Below are 18,297 nucleotides of genomic sequence, written 5' to 3' on the forward strand. Positions count from 1 at the left end.
ACTTGTATAAATGTCTGCTTTCTGATTGATGGATTCTCACAAAACCTATTTGCATTTCATTTTTTTTTACCTAATATTATTCTTCTGACTCAGAAGCTATTTTTTCGACAGTATGGGTTCATGATTTGTGAGTCTTTTGCTCCCTGTAAGTTTAGCCTCGAAAGTGTTATGAATGTGAAATATTAGCGACTGCCAAAGCCAAGGCCTGTGGAGAGCTGCCAGCACTGTCTCTCCCAGGGTCAAAGCTCTGCTCCTTTTAATAACAAAAATAAAAGATGAAACTTGTACAACATCTCTCAAGGTCTCGGAGGCAATTTATATAAAACAGGAACAGAGGGATGCACAGGTCACTGGATAAGATTAAGACAAAGAGAGCTATAGATGCACACAGAGAGGAAATACGCCGTGTGAGAGCGGCCTGCTCACAGATTTCGATCCAAGCCGTGTAATGCTGGTAGTATTACCATCTTCACAGATATGTTGCTTGCCAAACCGCCCCCCTGGCACAGGCAGCGTTGTCCATATTTCACCCTTAAAGTTGAACTTTTCTGTGTGTGGAAAAATAAGCTATAATGTTGTGGCTACTGTGCACATTTTTACATTTGAAAAAAAAAGAAGAAGATAAAACTGTTTTTGGACATATTTGTGGAAACAGCTTCTGGGTGGGCGTTTCCCTTGGCAGCTATGGCTGAAATCGAATAGCTTGTGTTTCTCGAAGACACAGTATCAATATCTGTGGTGCACTGCTGAGAGGAGCATGTCCTGTTGCACATCCAGTGACTGAAATTAACTCTTTGACTCACGGGCCAAGAGGACTGGTAGAAAGCACACTTTTTGCTGGCCAAAATAACTGTAGCAGGTAGCAGATGGGCAGCTGGTATTAGTTTAGTTTATTTCAAACGTGCATATTTTTACTGAACATGCATATTGTGTATGACTTTTGTATTTAATTATTTGAAAATGCTGTAGTAAAACAACATGTTCACAAAGGTGCTTGTTTACCTGTTAAACAAGAAAATCACAGGGTTTGCAGATAAGAATTAGATTTTATCTTTAAATAGACTTTATTTTAAATCTACCTGTGTAGAAATTAATAGGATGTTGTGATTTGGCATGTTATAATTAAAATGCTCTAGAGTTTTAAACAGCCGCCATAGCCGTTATAGTATAGATTGCTGAGTTCACAAGGTTCTTTGCCGTACAAAGCAATGAAGATTTTAGAGTTTACAAGGCGCACCTGAATGCAACATGAGTCCCTGTTGCTATGAGTGTAAGCCTCACAGACAGCAGAGGACAGAAGCAGCATGTCTGTAAATGACAACACAATGCAGTAGACTCTCAGCATAGTTTTTTTAAATTAATTACTATTTTGGTACAAACATTTACCCATCAGAGTGGCAGACAGCCTTCTGACATTTACTCGACAAACCCACATTTTATGCTTGGGGCATGTTAATTTGGACATCCTATGAATGTTGATCCATAATGTTTTTTTCCCTTCTTCAACAAACACACATAGTGTAGTTTTTTGGGTGAACCACTAGTTGTTGTTTGTATTCATGTGAAAAGTTTAATTGGCTCAGTGTAGTTAGCTCTGATTCTCATTAGCTGTCGCTTCTTTCTCAGCAAACGTTTGCACACTCAGTGTTGTGTGTGTCCTGCATTATGAAAGGAGGGGTCTAGCTGGCATTATCTCTCTCTCTTGGATCCAGTTGTGTTTGACAGCAACACATTGTTGCCGTCTTTTGATGCTGATGTCATTTGGAGCCAGAGTTTGCGTAGTAGCGAGTGGAGCAGCAGTTTCAAACTCCAGTATTCCCGTCTGACTAATTGCATGCATCATCATTTATTGTGAGTACATCGATCAACACACACAGTTGATGTGCAGATCGATGTTTTATGACATCAAATAACCAATTATAACTAAACTTATCAGGGAAACGAATACTTGAACAAACATCAGCATGATGAGAGCAAGGCTGTTTGGCGAACCAGTTTTTAGTCTTTTTGTGATTCACTGAGATATATTTTTATCATTTGGAGGTTTGCTTAAAGTTTAATAAAGTGACACTTTGCCACTTTGCAGGACGGCTAAGATACTTACAGCTCTTACTTTTTTGGTTATTTACCAAGCTTGTGATGGATTTGTGACATGGCAATGGTTTCCCTAAGCGAATTTTGCGGCTTCACCTTCCCGAATTTTTCAAGCAATTCCAGACTCTGACTTCTTGCTAGCACTTGTGTGGTCAAACAGATTTTAGCCACTTTGGCAATCTGCAGATCTGCAGCGGGAGGCTGCCTGAGTGCTGACGGGAGGAGGACTCCCCTTCCAGTTTGTTTTTGTCTCGCTCCTCTAATCGAAACATTTGGGTGATGCTGTTGTAAGTGAAGTGCTATCAGCCATCCGGACAGATCCACCTCGTAATGTAATGAGAGCTCAAATGGCTGCGCCTGCAGCACTGAAATAAAGTCAATAGATGGTCTGAAAAGTTGCTAAATCTAGTGAGAATGTTGTTAAGTTGGCAATACTGAATGCACCGCTGTAAAGAAAAGTGAAGAGTGCACTGGATTTATAACACATGACAAAATGAGAGCAGCATTGCAAATCTGGCTGCGAAATAATAATCATTTTATCTTGATAAGTTTGTTTTCATAATCGTTGCAAGCCAATATCATAATTGTAATAAAATTTGATTGCCTAGCCCGAAATGCAGGGTGCAAAAAAAGCTTGAAATTCAACACAAACACAGAGGAGATATAAACTGATTTCTTTTAAAAAGATGAATTTTAAATTCAGTTTGAAATTAAGACTTCAAATCACAACAACTCTAAACGTATATCTGTATATTTACTGCATTATTTTTCTGTGAATTTTTTTTTTTTAAAAACCACCAGAAAATGCTCTAATGGAGTTGAAAAAAGGAGTACGTGAGCACACACATGCTCTCAGTTAAACACACACAGACGATGCTCCCATGGGTGAGGAAGAAGTTGAGTGGCGATAACTCCAGTCCCATTACCTCCTCAGAGTTCCTCTCGCCTTTCTTTTTCCTCCACCACTTTTCTCTCTGCATCTGGGTTTCATTATAAAGACATTAAGCTTAAGTCCAGGAGAGGTGATAAAGCAGCAAATTGAAGGGCTTGGGTAATGACTGTTTACTCAACAGCAGTTGCAACTTTGCATGCTGGTCTTTTTCACGTAGCATCCTGTGGTAAGAAGGCCTGAATATAAACGCAAATCCACTCATTAATGCCTCACAGGCTGCCAGATTCTGCCTGTCTGTGTCTCACTCTTTGTGTTTGTTGTGGTTTCTGACTTCAGGCTCAACTTTGTACTCAATTTTCTTCACTTTACAAATCTCCATCTACGTCTTTGCCAACTTTTTCTCTCTTCCAATCTGAACATCCGCAAAAGCCGATCACCTCTAAAAAACAGTATTTTAATTCTCTGCATAGCTCCTGCGATGTCAATGTTGGTCAGTCGATCAGTCACCACTTTGGTCCCAGCTGAAATATAACAATTACTGAATGGATTTGCGGTGAAAGTTTGCACAGACGATGACAGAGCTTATTTTGGTTATCCGTGGACTTTACACCTAGCACCACAAGCAGTGTAAAGTTTTAAGTTTGAAATATCTCAATTTCTACTTTATGGACTGCCGCTATTTTTTCTACCGACATTCGTGGTACAATCTGGTTGGAGCTGATTAGATCACATTGATAGTTGAGATGAGAAGCTGCTGCAGAGGCGAGTGAATGCAAACTTTTAGACCCAGCGCAATTAACAAGTGCTCCATCTGTGCTTAGAGTAGCCTGTGCTCTGCATTCAAAATCAATTTGTGGCGGCCAATGTTTTGGCTGTAGTGTGCCACGACAAGTAACTGCATTTTTGGGTTGTTATTAATGTTATTAACATATATCTGCGACATTTTCATTGCATAAATTGGCTTTAGCAGTCAGGGGAGTTAATATGTAGCTGGGTAGAGCAGCAACATATAAGAATGGTAAAGTTTTAAAATTTTGCTCCATTATAACTCATATGGTTCACAGAGAAAGCACTTCTTTTATACTACATGTGTTTTCCACATATACATAATGCTAACGTTGGTAGCATCAGCCTATGACATATTACATTTGAAGCGGCTAGCGAAGTTTTTCTCCTCTCATATGAAGCCAGGATACATCGCACAAGACTTAAAATGCAATTTTTTGGGAGCTTTATGGTCTTCACAATTTATTGCGTCTTATCTGTAAAATAAGAGTAAATAAAAGCCTCATTTCCACTGAGGGAAATGGTTTTTAGATTACAAAAATAAACAGGAAGTTTGTTTTGCTGCAATGTGTAGTTACATTTTTAGGGAGGTGCTCGTCGGGCTACAGCGTTGATTCCCTGCAGAGGTATAAATCCTGCTTTGGTATGAATTGCATGACCGAACATTTTCCCCATTTCACTGCACTTTGTTTTAATTCCGGTCGAAGTACAAAGATGCCAAATAATGGGAAAGTAAAGGTTTTAGATGCTAAAATCAAATCGGCGGGTTAAACAAATGTGGAAGTACATTTTTGAATCCCCCAAGCCGCTGTTGCCAGTTTCCTGTCCAACAGGGAAGTCAGAGGAATTTGTGTTATGTGATAAGTGTGAATGTTTTGTGTGTAGCGTAAACGGGTTGTTTTTGAGTGTTCTTAATCTAAGATCTGTTTTGACCCCGCTGCAGTTTTGAGACCTGACATGACCTCTGGCTTTCTCTCTCATTCCTCTAAAGATAAGAGTCTCCATGGATGTACAGCATGCATACGCTTGGTAGCGCGGTTGTTTTTCATCCGGTACACACAGCGGTTGCTAGGCTGTGGGACAAAGAGAGATCTATGCTTAGTTATGGGGTGAAAGTGTGTGGGGGGGTTGCAAGGTAGAAAGTCGTGAGGAAGAAAAATCAAGGGAAGCTATTCAGAGTATGAAAAACATACACTGTAAAATCTGACAAGTTGATCTCACTTAAAGTAATCTTGGAAACCGGTTGCCCTGAAAAAATAAAGTAAATATTACTATTTACTTACTGTTAACTTTATATAACAATACTGTAATGGACTCTTGTAAACCCATGAGGGTTGAGCACACGTTTATGTGCATGACACAAAATAAAGAATACATCTGAATACGTTTATTTAAGTGTTGGCAACTTCATTAAACCAAGTTAGTCCAACTTCACTTGATCATCTCAAAGAGGATTTCAAGTTATGATATCTGCGAGTTGTTTGTTTTTTTTGTTTCCATGTTTAAGAATATACAGTTATGACTAGTTTGTAACCAGCAGATACAAATATATAGCACAGTAAACATGGTTTACTGAAGTTGCTGAAACATTTTTCAGTTCAGTTCATTTTAAGTTGCAACAACTTAACAAAATTAAGTACATTTAACCATGTAGGCCTGCTTTAATATGAGACACACTCGTGTTGCTCTGTGCACAAAATGCACTCTTCAAAATCACACTGTAAAAAATGTTACACTAATACCATTTTCTAATGTCATTGAGTTGATTTTTTTCACCAACATCAGTCCTAATCATAAATATCAAATGTTCAGCAATTTTCTGAATTTTATCCCTGGATCCTGGAAGAGGGATCCCTCTTCAGTCGCTCTTCCTGAAGTTTCTACCATTTTTTCCCCTTTTACAGTTTTTTTGGGGGGATTTTTTCCTTAGATGATGTGAGGATCTAAGGGCAGAGGGATATCATATGCTGTAAAGCCCTCTGAGGCAAACTGTGTTTTGTGATAATGGGCTTTATAGATAAACTTGATTGATAGATTGATTAAATGACTGTTTTTGTCATTACGCCACCATGTTTTTAGATGAAAAAAATATATATATATTTTCAATATACTACATGCAAAGTAGTAGGTTTTTTTTTGATTATCACAGCCTAGGGTGTGTCAATACTTCACAGCAACATTGATTGTGAAAGTGCACCTAGTTAAAGTAGCATGTATTTTCTCCATATGCCAAATATGGTTAAAAAACAAACAAACAAAAAAAACGTTATCAGGTGGAAAAAAGTAAAAATTACAAATTTCAAATTCCAAAGCAAAAGCCCAGAATGACACCTAGATATAATACAATGCATGTTTTTATGCTTTGATGGCTGTGGGATAAAAAATTGCAGTTTGAATGGGTTTCAAATGGTGCACTTTTTGCACTTAACAGTAGGAATGTAACATTTTTGTTTACAACTATTACTATTTTAGACTTACTGTAGGAGCCAAGCTTGAAATTCCAAGATTAAACAAAAATACACAATCTTGCCAAAATGTATGCAATATGCAAGATCACAGCCAAAACAAAAAAGAATGAAAAGTGCGTAAAATGTGCCAAACAGTCCCTAAGGGTTAACTAAATCGTGAGTAAACTTAACAGTTAGATATAAAGCAAACATAAATTAAGATAAATAGCGATATTTATGACATTTTTTAAGGCAATCGGTTTCCTCGATTTTATTAAAAGTGAATTCAACAGGTCAGATTTTACAGTGCAGGAAAAAAAGCAGGAAAACCCCCATGTCCTGAAAAACAAACAAAATTCTACAGAAAAAAAATATCCCTGTGGGAGGACAGGGAAGTGAAGCAGGTCAGGGAAACGGGTGAATACGAGGGGATGGATGGATGGATGGATGGATGGATGGATGGATAGGTGTCAAAGTCATGATGGAGGCAGATATGTGGTTCAGCAGCTGTCAGTGTCTGAATCAAACTCAGATCATCCATGACCCTCTGTCTCCGATGACTGTACTGATTCACTGTCTGTTCATGCACATAAATATAGACATAAATCACACACACACACACACACACACACACACACACACACACACACACACACACACACACACTTACATGGAGTGAAACTGCTCAGGAGTCTGGTATGGCAGTGCTTCCTCTGTCCTGAAATGCCCCAGGATCCAGTCTTGGAAACAGCTTTCTTCCTCTTCCTCCTGTGACGCAGCAGTCCTACAAACCGTTTTACTGTGCTGCTGCTGTGAACCTGTTTATTCAAAGAAGGTCATTTCAGGATAAAACAAAAGGCCAGTCGCTCTGCCAAGGCCTCTCTGACCAGGAAGCTGCAGAACACACATAAAAATATCTGCAGATAGGAGACGCATGTGTTGCAATACCCACCAGTGGCCTCAAATTGGAAACAATGTTCAGGCAGGAAGCATGTGGAGGTCAATAAATCATATCAATAAACTGGCGAGGTATTTTTTTTAATGCCAGGTTTCCCGGGAATCCTTAAAAGGCATTGAATTCATCAATCTAAAAATAAGTTCTTAATTGGTATTACACTGACTTAAATCAATCTTTCAAAGGTCTTAAAAATGTTCAGTCGTGAGAAGTGGGATTTTATGAGTTGTTTTTTTCTGACGCTGCATTGTAAAGTCTCAATAATCGGTAACATCTTTTTTTGTTAAATAATTTAATAAATTCCTTTTCTTCATCATCATCAAACCTTTGTTTAGTCAGGGAAAATGGACTGAGAATTAAGGTATTTTTGCAGCAATGCCCTGGATTCACATTAGTGGGCTGAAGGAGTATAAAACATATGATAGCATCACAATAATATGATAAATTACATAAAAACAGAAGTTATAAATAGCAATAAGTCAGTAAAAAATATGAAAATGTTCAAAAGCAGACAAATGTGCCATTAGTGAAGAATACATAACAGAAAAAAACAAAATGTTGACTCTAACAATAAATAACTATCATGTCTGTGAATTAACCAAAGCAGCACTGTATATCTGTATATATGTAATATCTGTATTATCTAGCATACACTTCTTACAATCGTCATAATGGGAATCCAAGCGGTGGGATCACACATGCAGGCCAGAAACACCAGATATTTCCCAATTCTGTTGGTAAACCAAATAAATACCATTATGATAATAAAACATGCTCACTGTCTTCCATGTGTTTCACTCTCAAAAGAGTTGTTTTCCCAACGTTTGACATCGATAATCTAACTTTTTTATTGGACAGCAAAGTCATATTTTATGTTCCAGCAAACATTTGGGCAAAATAAAATTGTTCCACAGTTTTGGTTATTAGAAAAGTGGTGATGATTCAGCCCCACCGCTCATTTGTGTGTATTATCAAACGGACAATCGATCAGTCATATATGTTTGTTTCTGACTGCTCGTGTTCTGAGCTGGTGTTTGACCAGTGCTGCAAAAATAACCCCAAAAATTCCCGTGCCATTGGGCACCACCTGAAGTTATTACCATCTGGCCTAAGCGCACCTGTTGCCCAAAAAAATAGGTATAAATATTTCTTTGTTCCTGTCTCCATTCATGCTTTAAACACTAATAGCAGAAGGAGGTAACTGCTTTAGTTGTTCATTACCTCTAATGATGATGACGATGATGATATTGCGGTAACAGTACATGTTGTACTTGTAGTATTGATGATATCAATGTTGAAGATGATTATGATATGGGGACAGTAACAGTACATATTGCATTGATGTACTGATGACAATAAGATGATTAGGTGACAGTAACAGTACACATTGTACTTGTCGTATTGATGATATTGGTGTTGATGATGATTGGATGACTGTAATAGTTCACATTGTATTGTAGTATAGTTGTTGATGATGATGACTGAGTGACAGTAACAGTACATTTTATATTTTTCAGCTATACTGCAGCATCAGCCTTTATGGCGCGGGTCCTGATGCTGCATTGTTGACTGTTGATGGTGCTGTATACTGTACACTATATTAGAAGTGGTTACGTTATTAGGAAATGTTGTCATTTTTAGCGCCCACTGAATTATTATAGCCTCTATGGAGTTTTGGTGAACACTTATTGTTAATCTGCTCCTGTGGAGCTTGAATGTGCATATTTGCAGGTCACCCTGTGTACACATTAGGGGTGATTGATGTATCAAATATACTCGAGGCATCAAGGCTCTATGTGCGATATTTAAAAAGACTATATTGAAAACACTGAGTATAAATTATCACGTCATGTTTATAAGCCACAGGCATTTCGTCCTAGAGGTCTTTGCCTCTCACAGACACACACACAAAAAGCGAGGCTTTTGCAGAGCTCTGATCGCGACTATTTAGTCACATTTTGCAACCACTGAGCACCAGTATGACTTAGAAATCTTTGCAGTCTATGAACTGAAGAGTCTTCATACTGCGGTTACAATTTAACTATCTGGTAACGCTAACATCCAACTGTTGCCCGGAAACTTCAATCCCACAGCAAAAACATCAATACACCCTGCGCATGATGAGCCGAGTCCTTCGGTGTCGAGATATATCTTATGTTTCATGATATAAATTTGAAATATTGTGATATTATTTTACAGCCATGTCACCCAGCCCTAAATACAGATGAATGTCAACTGCTATATGTTTCCGTGTGATATTGTTTATGCTTTATATGTTTTTACACTTGCTGCAACACAAATGGCCCTCTGGGACAAATAATAAATTTGAATTGCATTGAATTTTCAATGCAATTCAAATTTATTTGTCAAATGATATCATCTTACAACAATCCCTTTCTCTCGTACAATTTATGCATTTATAACAGTGTAATGATAATAAATATATCTATATGGTTGGTAGGGTTTCTTCATTTAAGAAACTTAGTAATTAATTACTTCTGTGTGTTTGCATCAAGAAAACATTTGCATAATGCTCTTGAATCCATAAAAAGTGATGAACATGCCCAAACACATCGGCGCAGATAGGCTGTTGTTGTCTCCACTAATGTCAGACGCTGGCTGTCATCGTGTGGGGAGCTGGAGGTTTTAGCCTGATGACACCAGGTTATACAAACAGACCTGCATTAGTTTCCTACACAGTCTCTGCCCAACCCCTATAGGTGAGGTTGTGTGGGCACGCACTGACAAAAACCCACTACTTTCCCTCCCCTCAATCTCTACCTTCAACACACATTATCTCGTATCTGTGGTAGTTCATATTTTTAGACAGCTCTGTGATATGCCAGTGTGATAGCTGCTGTGGATGATGGGTATCTGCTTCCACATGGTTCCCCACTCGGCCCGCACCTTTCCGCTCTCACTCTTTCAGACTTGTTTACTCTGCCACCGTGTGGAAATGCAGGCTGCTCTGATGACACCGGTGTAGCAGCTGTGGATCTGATACTGCAGGGCTTTGCTCCGCCATGCTGTGGACACAACGCCGCTGTTTGTTGTTCTTAGAAGCAGCTTGCATTTCAATGATGGCTTCTGCAGGCCTACAGGGGGTAGTGACCCTATTTTGTAAGATTTACAGTGCGTGAGAGGGGACCAGCTGCTTAACACGGTATTCTCTCTGTCTCTCTAACATGCATTCCTTCATATGTTGATAGAGAAGGGGTGTAGGTGTGATTTAGTGGCGCCAGCACTGATTGAAAAACAGAAATCACAGCATTAACTGTTGTAATTTCCAAACCACAATAGGTTGGAATGTTTCTTTTATCAGATGAGAAGCTGCTCCAAGTCTCACAAAACAATATGATCTGTGCTTTACAGAGTTTATGGCTGAAAATAAACATTACATTCACTCTGAGAAGAGTCTAAAGATTAAAATCATATTTTTACACTGTCAGATTGTTTTCTTCTGGTATTTACATATCCTGTATAAAAGTATTTTGCCCCTGTGTGGCGTAATGAATGCTTGGTAAAAACAAAACATATGCTGATGTTTTTACGTGGTGTTTCTGTTCTACATGTAGAACATGTACACATGTGAAATGTGCTATACAAATAACGCTGCCTTGCCTTGGCTGCATGCTGTTTTATTACACTGCATCAGCTGCAGTTTGCAAAATCCATTTGGAGACGAAAATGCGTTGTTTGTTGCCAGTTGATCAGTAACGCCTTTCCACTCTAGATATCGTTGATATACTTGTCAAGCTCTCCTGAATGGTTCAATATGCAGTTTGCAGTTGATTCAACACTAGATCTACGAGTCAAAGTTTATTTGTTTGTTTTGAAAAGATCATGGGTTCTTCATTTTGGAAGTTGGCTCCACTGAAACGACGACTGCCACTCACAGAATTTGTCTGCTGAAAACGCGTTTCCCAGCAGACTTTTCACGTATCTAGCTGCTTTGTTCAAACAGGTGTTTTGTTCAAATTTAACATTCCCACTGCTGTACTCGGACAGGCTGAGATTCCATCTTGTCCGAATACGGCAGTGGGAGTGTTAACAAGCCTCCACGCCAGGGATAGCTGAGTCTGGAGGTGTTGTGTTTTATATCTAGTTTATTGGAGTATTACTGGTGAAAATTTGCCCTTAACAACTGTGCTAATGGTGGTGCTAACTTACTGATGAAGGCAACTAACAGCTAACTTGGATCATGTACAATCAATATTTGGAAACAAGTGATGTGAAGACAGAGCCACCTCTATTCTCTATTATTTTTCATACTGTCATAGTGACGCAAAACAACTTCGCTCCGTTTAGATTTTTTTATTATTATTTTTTATTGAACTTTTTCCACTTAAACAAATCTAAAGAAAAAATGCATAAGTAATTCTAAGAAAAAAAACCCACCAACAAACAAAAAAATGCACACAAAAACAAATCTTGGATGTGTACCACAACCTACTCTGATCTGCCAGCAGCCAGTTATTTCTCAGACACACATGAAGTGTGCAAGTGAGTCTCATGCACATGGTGTGCAATTTACTCCAAGATCTGTTCACGCTAGCAATGTACTCCAAGTACACTCTCCACTTTACTGCATATTTCTCAGCCCTGTCCATACAGCTGAAAGAAATTTGATCATACGATGCAACTTCTGCCAAAGCTGTGAGCCCCTCTGTAAAAAAGGGCTCATCTGGTTTCCTCTGGTTTCATGTCAGGGTTTTTTTGTTTTGTCTTATATTGCATTTATGGACATGACAGTTTGAGCATGAAAGGGGGAGAGAGACAGGGGGCGACATGCAGCAAAGGGTCGAAGTGGGAATTGCACCGCGGCTGCTGCAGCCAGGATACAACCACTGTACATGGGGTGCTGCTCTATCGACTGAGCCACCAGGCGCCCCCATGCCAGGGTTTTTTAAACCAAACCAAAACATGGTCTGCTATGAGAGCCAACCCGATTTGCCTGACCTGTACGCATGTGCATTAATCAATGACCTGCACCGCAAACCAGAGCTGAAAGTTTCTGGTAATAGCCGGCTTGCTGTTGGCCATATTGTTTGTCATTTCCAGTTAATATCACAGTATAAAATGTGTTTTTTTCTGTTTTAAAAAAGTACAAATGACAGAAGGACAGCAAGTAACAACCCATCTTTTAAGCGTTTACGTCTTAAGCCTATGATCTCGAGTGCACAGCTGATAACCTTTGTGGTTTGTTTACATGAGCGCACAGCTGTTTGATACAGTGGTTTGTTTACTTGACGTTACAGAGGTGCATATTTAACTGTGGACAGAGAGACTCATGCTTGCTGTAAGAACACAGTTTTAGGCCTACATATTTGCAGAGGCAAATATTTTTACGGGACATTATGACCAGAGAGATATAAATATGTCGTACCTTAACAGATTTTCCTGGTCGAAAGCCGAATTCTCTTTTCACGTTAAAAAGGCTCCTAGGATGAGGACATTGGGCCAGGTTGCTGGAGCGTAAGGCTCTCCAAAATTTTAAAAGTGTGTGGTCATAAACCAAAAGCACTGGGCAAATGGAAATATCGACCTTATAATGGGGCTTATGTAACAATCCTTCCGACAGTTTTCGAGGTATTTCGCTTGAGAACAGATGCGTTCGAGGAAAAGTTAGGTGATCAGGCGTTTGCTTCATCCTCTGAGGGTCGTGAATTTTTGTAGAAAAGTCTGGCAAAATATTTCAGTCTGGACCAAAGTTGTTGATGGAGCAACATCATCACCCTGCTATTCATATATACTAGATACTGTGATATTGAGATGCTGTAACAGTATAAAGCTTAATTCTCAGTATGTAGAGAAGGGAGTATTACTTCAGTTTTTCCCACTAACCCACATTTTTTATGGATGTATAGAGCACACTGAGACCATGTCTTGAATTAGAGATGACGGACACAACAATTACCCACGAAAACGGCTGTGAAAACATGCATTTAACAGTTGATCCATTTATCAGACACAAGTCTGCGGTTTACATTAAAACACCATAAATCCACCCCTTGTTTGTTTAGCCGGCCATAATGTTGTCTTATTTCAGAGAGTTCCTCCAAATCGCCGATCAGATCAGAGTCTGTGGGTCATCAATCAGGCAGCAAAACACCCAGACGTTCCTCCGCTCCTCGTGGAGATTCAGCCCACATGCCAGTCAGCCAGAGGAATCCTCGGGCTTGTGGTTGAGACGAGGGGGAAGAGGAGCAGACTTGGCGGATCAAGGGGTTTCAGGCTTGGAGGACTAGCTGCATTCCTTCATGTCTCTCTGTCTTCCTCTGCTGATGTCTCACTCTGTCCTCCTCTCTCTCTCTTTCCCCCCATCCATCTCCATTTCCTGTTCCTCAAGCCCCAATGGGGTTGTCAGGCAGGATCGTTGATGTTTCCCTGATGCCTTGTCCTCAAATGCTGCACTCTTGTCTGCTTGGCCCGACCTTGCTGTCTGTCTGCAGTGTCCCCATTATTCATGTCTGCTCACAGGTGCAGCTCATAGTAATAATTTCATCAGCCCTTTTTTTTTTTTTTTGAGTAATGTATCGCCTCTTCAGTCCCTGCATCAGTCATCAGTGGATGTTCTTTTGTTTGGCGGACGCTTTTCTCTTTTGGACGCTGCTCTGGTCATATTTTGGATTCTTGAGACAATATAAAAATGAAAGATTGCCTTTAATTTCTCTGCGGTAGTTCACCTGAGAGACACTGTGAACAAGAAAACGTTTAGAAGATGTAGCCCACAGAGAGATTAAAGAGGGGCGTAATGTCACTGCCCTCCTCCTTCCTCTTCTGTTCAGTAGTGTGTTTCTATGGAGGTGCAGCCAAGAAGACAGATAAAAATCTCTGGTAATTACCTCTGAGTCATACTCTGATCTTATCCGAAAGTTGGCCCACTAGTTATTTCTGTTGGCATGGTGAAACCTGGAGAAAGGCATGAATACTGTACATGCAGACAGATGGAGAGAGAGACATCCTAAGACACTGACTGATATCTGAAAGAGAGAGGAATCCTCATAATTATCAACATGTTGTGTAAGGGTTAATGTACAACGAGTGGATCATTATTGCTAAATAAACCCTTAGGTGATGATGCAAGACTTTGGTTTATGTGCAAATACCTGCAAATCTAATGAGATTTCCATCAGCCTCAGCCAAACTTTGTGTTTAGTGCTAATTAGCAGGAGTGGATGATATATATCGAATAGAGTCGATGTATCGAGGCTTATTCCACATGAGAGATATAAAATTACTATATCATGAACATGAGGCGGGTTTCCATTGACCTTCAAATTGAGCAAATTGAAATTGCAAATGTAAAATACACCTAATGGAAATGCGCCACCTTCGATTAAAAAATAATGACGGCTCGTGCAGTGGCTGCAATAGAAATAAACCTGCTAATGTTTTGAACATCCATCGCCATGGTTACTGGGAGCGTTATCATCAGAGGAGAAGTCACAGAACATCACTAAGTGGAAACGCTGTCAAATTTCGCTCAAATTGTGCACTAATTTGCAATGGAAACCCACCTATAGTCTTGGATGACATTGCAAAAACTTTTTTTGTAATAAATGGGAGTTTTTTCAAAACTGACGTGTTTTCATTAGGTGTATTTTATATTCACAGTTTCAATTTGCACAATTTTAGGGTTAATTGGAAACCCACCTTGTGTGTATATACATCCTTTATTTAACCAGGTAAAAGACTCATTGAGATTTAAAATTTCTTTTCCACGAGTGATCTGGCCAAGAGGGCAGCTTAAAAACATGTTTGAAACAGTAAATACAGACACACAAATAAAACTATCACACAGTACAAAGAGCGAGCACAACCTCCAGTTAAAATGCAAAACAGAACAATCATATACATGCATTAGTATTTGTACATGTATGCATTTGTGACCTGTGCGGCTGTTTGTGTCTGTGCAGGACTACCCAAAGAACAGACACCCGGGATGGAGCCGAGGGTCGGTGGCATACCATGCTGGTGAGATTTCAAGCTCATTTTCTCTCTCTTTTTCTATTCTTCTCTCAATCTGTAGAGCCGTTTTTCTGAGGAAAAATATTGTATGTTGTTTCCCTTTATGAGTGTGGAATTCCCCTTGTAGTTTGGATAAAATAAATCTGATCTACTTCCTCCAAAGCATCTATCTGCTGCTTTTTCTAGATGGCAAACATCACAAGGAAACCGCCTCAGCTGGATGTTGAGGTGCCTGACACAAACAGAGATCAAGGAGGATTGCAGATAAAAAGCACAGAGAGCAGATAAAACAGACGGTGACAGCATCAGAAAGAGGAGAAGCATCATATCTCCATCTCTTTCTGAGTCATCTGAATCTCTCTCTAAGCAATCAACCAAAAAAAAAAAAGTTATCTTTATCTTCCCATGCTTCCACACACACACATGTTAAGTCTTGGTTGTTTGTGACGACAGGCTTGTGAGCATTATCTGGCATCTGCACAAAACCTCCACAGCTCCCGTTCCAGGCCTCAGCACCCCTCACTATCAGCGCTAAGAGATTAGCTATCAAATGCCGCTGCCATGATAGGAGAATGGCGGCAAGCTTGGTAGGTGGTTGTTATTACACCGTGCAAGCTACAGTAGGTAGCCAGCTCTTTATCTGACAGTCCGCTGTCACAGTCAAGATCTTGTTAGTCCTTATCAGACTGTGAGGAGCTAGCTGGGTTTTTTTTTATTATCCAAGTTATTTTGGTCTGAGGCATCCCATTGTTAATCTCTCTCGCAGGAAGTTTCAGCTGCTCTCAACGACTACGTTTACATGCACGAAATGTTATGGTTTTTGCCTTTATTCCGAAAAAAGACAATTCCTTCTAAGCTGTTTATGTGGCAATTCAGAATAAATATTCCACTAATAACATTACACAGGGATCCCACGTTCATGGAAAACCTGGAAAAGTCATTGAATTTCATAATCACTTTTACCAGGCCTGGAAAAGCCATGGAATTAGTAAAAAAAATATTGAAAGTTTTGGAAAAGTGTGATGAATTGTTACAGTGCTCTTTTAGGGACAATCGCCACAAAATGTAACATAACAGCAAACTTCTGCACCTGTGGATGTAATGTTTCTGCATTTTTTCCCTGCCTTCCCTCTTTCCCTGCATGTAGAGCATCTAGCTGGAACTAAGTTTAAATTGAGTTTAAATATGATATATTTGATTATGTGTGCTTGGAAAAAAAAAGAGTAACTTATAACCAAAAAGGTTCAGGCACTCAGGATGACTTAAAAAGTATAAAAGGCCTTTAATTCGTAGGGCTAGAAACACTAAAAATACACTAACACTTTAAACCTGAAGAAGGCGCGGGCCGATAAAAAGTTAGTGAACAGGAAGTTGGTGCCATACTGCTTCCTGTACGGTGAAAACGGAGGCTGAAAAACTGTAGTCACACAGTAAAAGAAAGCAGCACTGATCAAATATAAACCAAAACTCTGTTACTGTTTGCTCAGAGTTCAAAGGTTCTAAGACTTTTGAAAGGCATCTGAAAGAAGTACAAGAAAAGCCATGTTACTCCAGGTTAGAAGAACAAGGGTTAAACAAAGTCACAGAAATGGGGTGAAATATAGAAAAATTATGGCAAAGTTATGAAAATTCATCGGGGAAATGTGTGGGAACCCTGGAATGATATTATTACCCAAATAATACCTCCATATCCCACGTCTTGATTGAAAATTGCTAAATTTGGAAATAAAGGCCTAATTCAGATTATGCACATGAATATGCTGTTTACACGACCTACAGCAAATTCAGAATACTGTCACATTTGGAATAATACTGGAATATTAGTGTGCATGTAAACGTAGACGCTCTGAATGATTCACACGCCTCACTTTCTATCACTTTCTGTTGTATGTTTTTCCACCGGGCAATCTGTATGATTTTTATTTTTAGAAGAAGGTTTATATACTTTCTTCCAGTTGACCTCCAAATCAGCCACTAAAACACCATTTCTTGTTCACTCCGCACATTCCAATCATGTTTCGAGTCGATGTTTATAGTCCTAAATCCCCATATCCCTTTGCAGATTCCATTTATACTTAGGATACGTTAATAATGATAACAGTTGATGCTGTGGATGATACCTCATCGCTGAGTGACGGACGAGGCCAGTCATTCACAGAGGCTCACCGTGCCAGTCCCAGAGGTCTAGCGCTGCGGTCCCCATGGTTTGGCCGCTGTGCGTTGGACACCACAGAAATGTGCACGCCCCAGCACAGCTCCCATTAATCTTATTTGTTAGAGACTAAAATGATGTATGTGGTTTTCCACGCTGTGCGTATGAGGTTTGCCTTCCCATGCTTGGGTTAAGGTGCAGGCTCTGATCCAGCTACTTAAAATCAACAGCCGGGGCCTCTTCTTCATGTCTCCTCCGAGACTTTCACCGAACAGCTTTCAGGAACCTCAAGAATTGCATGCAGGCGCTCTTTGGCAGAGTGACAGAAACTTAATGTATACACAGTATTGTATGCACTAGGTCATATAACCGCAGCAGAAATTGCTTTAAGAAGGAATGACTTTGTTACCTCGGTTTTCCTGCTCGCTGCGAGCCAAGAATGCTGCAAAGAGGTGTTTCTGTGACACGTGGTACTGCTGTTTATTAACTTTGGGGGGTAGTTTTTGTATTTGACCTCTGTATCTAAAGGGGCAAATGTATGCCAGAATATCCTTGGCAGGCTCTGCTTTGTTTAGAGTTATTGTTTTATGTTTAACATAGCTCACCCAAAGTGCACCGTGAGTGTTTGTAATTTTACTATCTTTATAGAAAACGGTAGCCATAGATAGTCTTTGAGTTTTATTACGCAGCCTGGAGACAAAAACATCAATTACATAATGATTCAAAGCAGCATTCCTCCTTTTTCTTATTTAAACTTTGCATGTAGAGTTTGAGCTCTATTTCTGTCGTCCTGATTTATGGTGCGTTGTATCGGGCACGCGACCAGTGTTGACCTGGATCACATGCAATGTGTGTTATTGACTTTAAAGGTTGTGATTTTACTCCAGATATATTCCAGTTATATACACAAATGCCTGCCAACCATATCGCTGCTCCTTTGTATAGCTTATATAGTTTGAGAGTTCTTTGGCCTGCGCTGGTGTTACCACGAGTGTTTGTG

The 18,297-nt window shown here is 39.6% G+C and overlaps 1 protein-coding gene across 3 annotated transcripts in view; it reads left to right on the top strand.

Annotated features, from left to right (window-relative positions):
- spryd3 (SPRY domain containing 3) overlaps positions 1–18,297 on the top strand; it is a 65,364-nt gene that overhangs the window by 31,517 nt on the left and 15,550 nt on the right. For 2 of the 3 annotated variants that reach the window (XM_042491815.1, XM_042491816.1), the window contains exon 8: positions 15,094–15,151. In XM_042491815.1, the coding sequence (XP_042347749.1) occupies positions 15,094–15,151 (58 nt within the window). Of the gene's footprint in view, positions 1–13,223; positions 13,711–15,093; positions 15,152–18,297 lie in introns of those variants that run through there. The other variant, XM_042491817.1, reaches the window with a different exon arrangement.

The sequence above is a fragment of the Plectropomus leopardus genome, chromosome 8, assembly GCF_008729295.1.
Source record: "Plectropomus leopardus isolate mb chromosome 8, YSFRI_Pleo_2.0, whole genome shotgun sequence".
NCBI lineage: Eukaryota > Metazoa > Chordata > Actinopteri > Perciformes > Serranidae > Plectropomus > Plectropomus leopardus.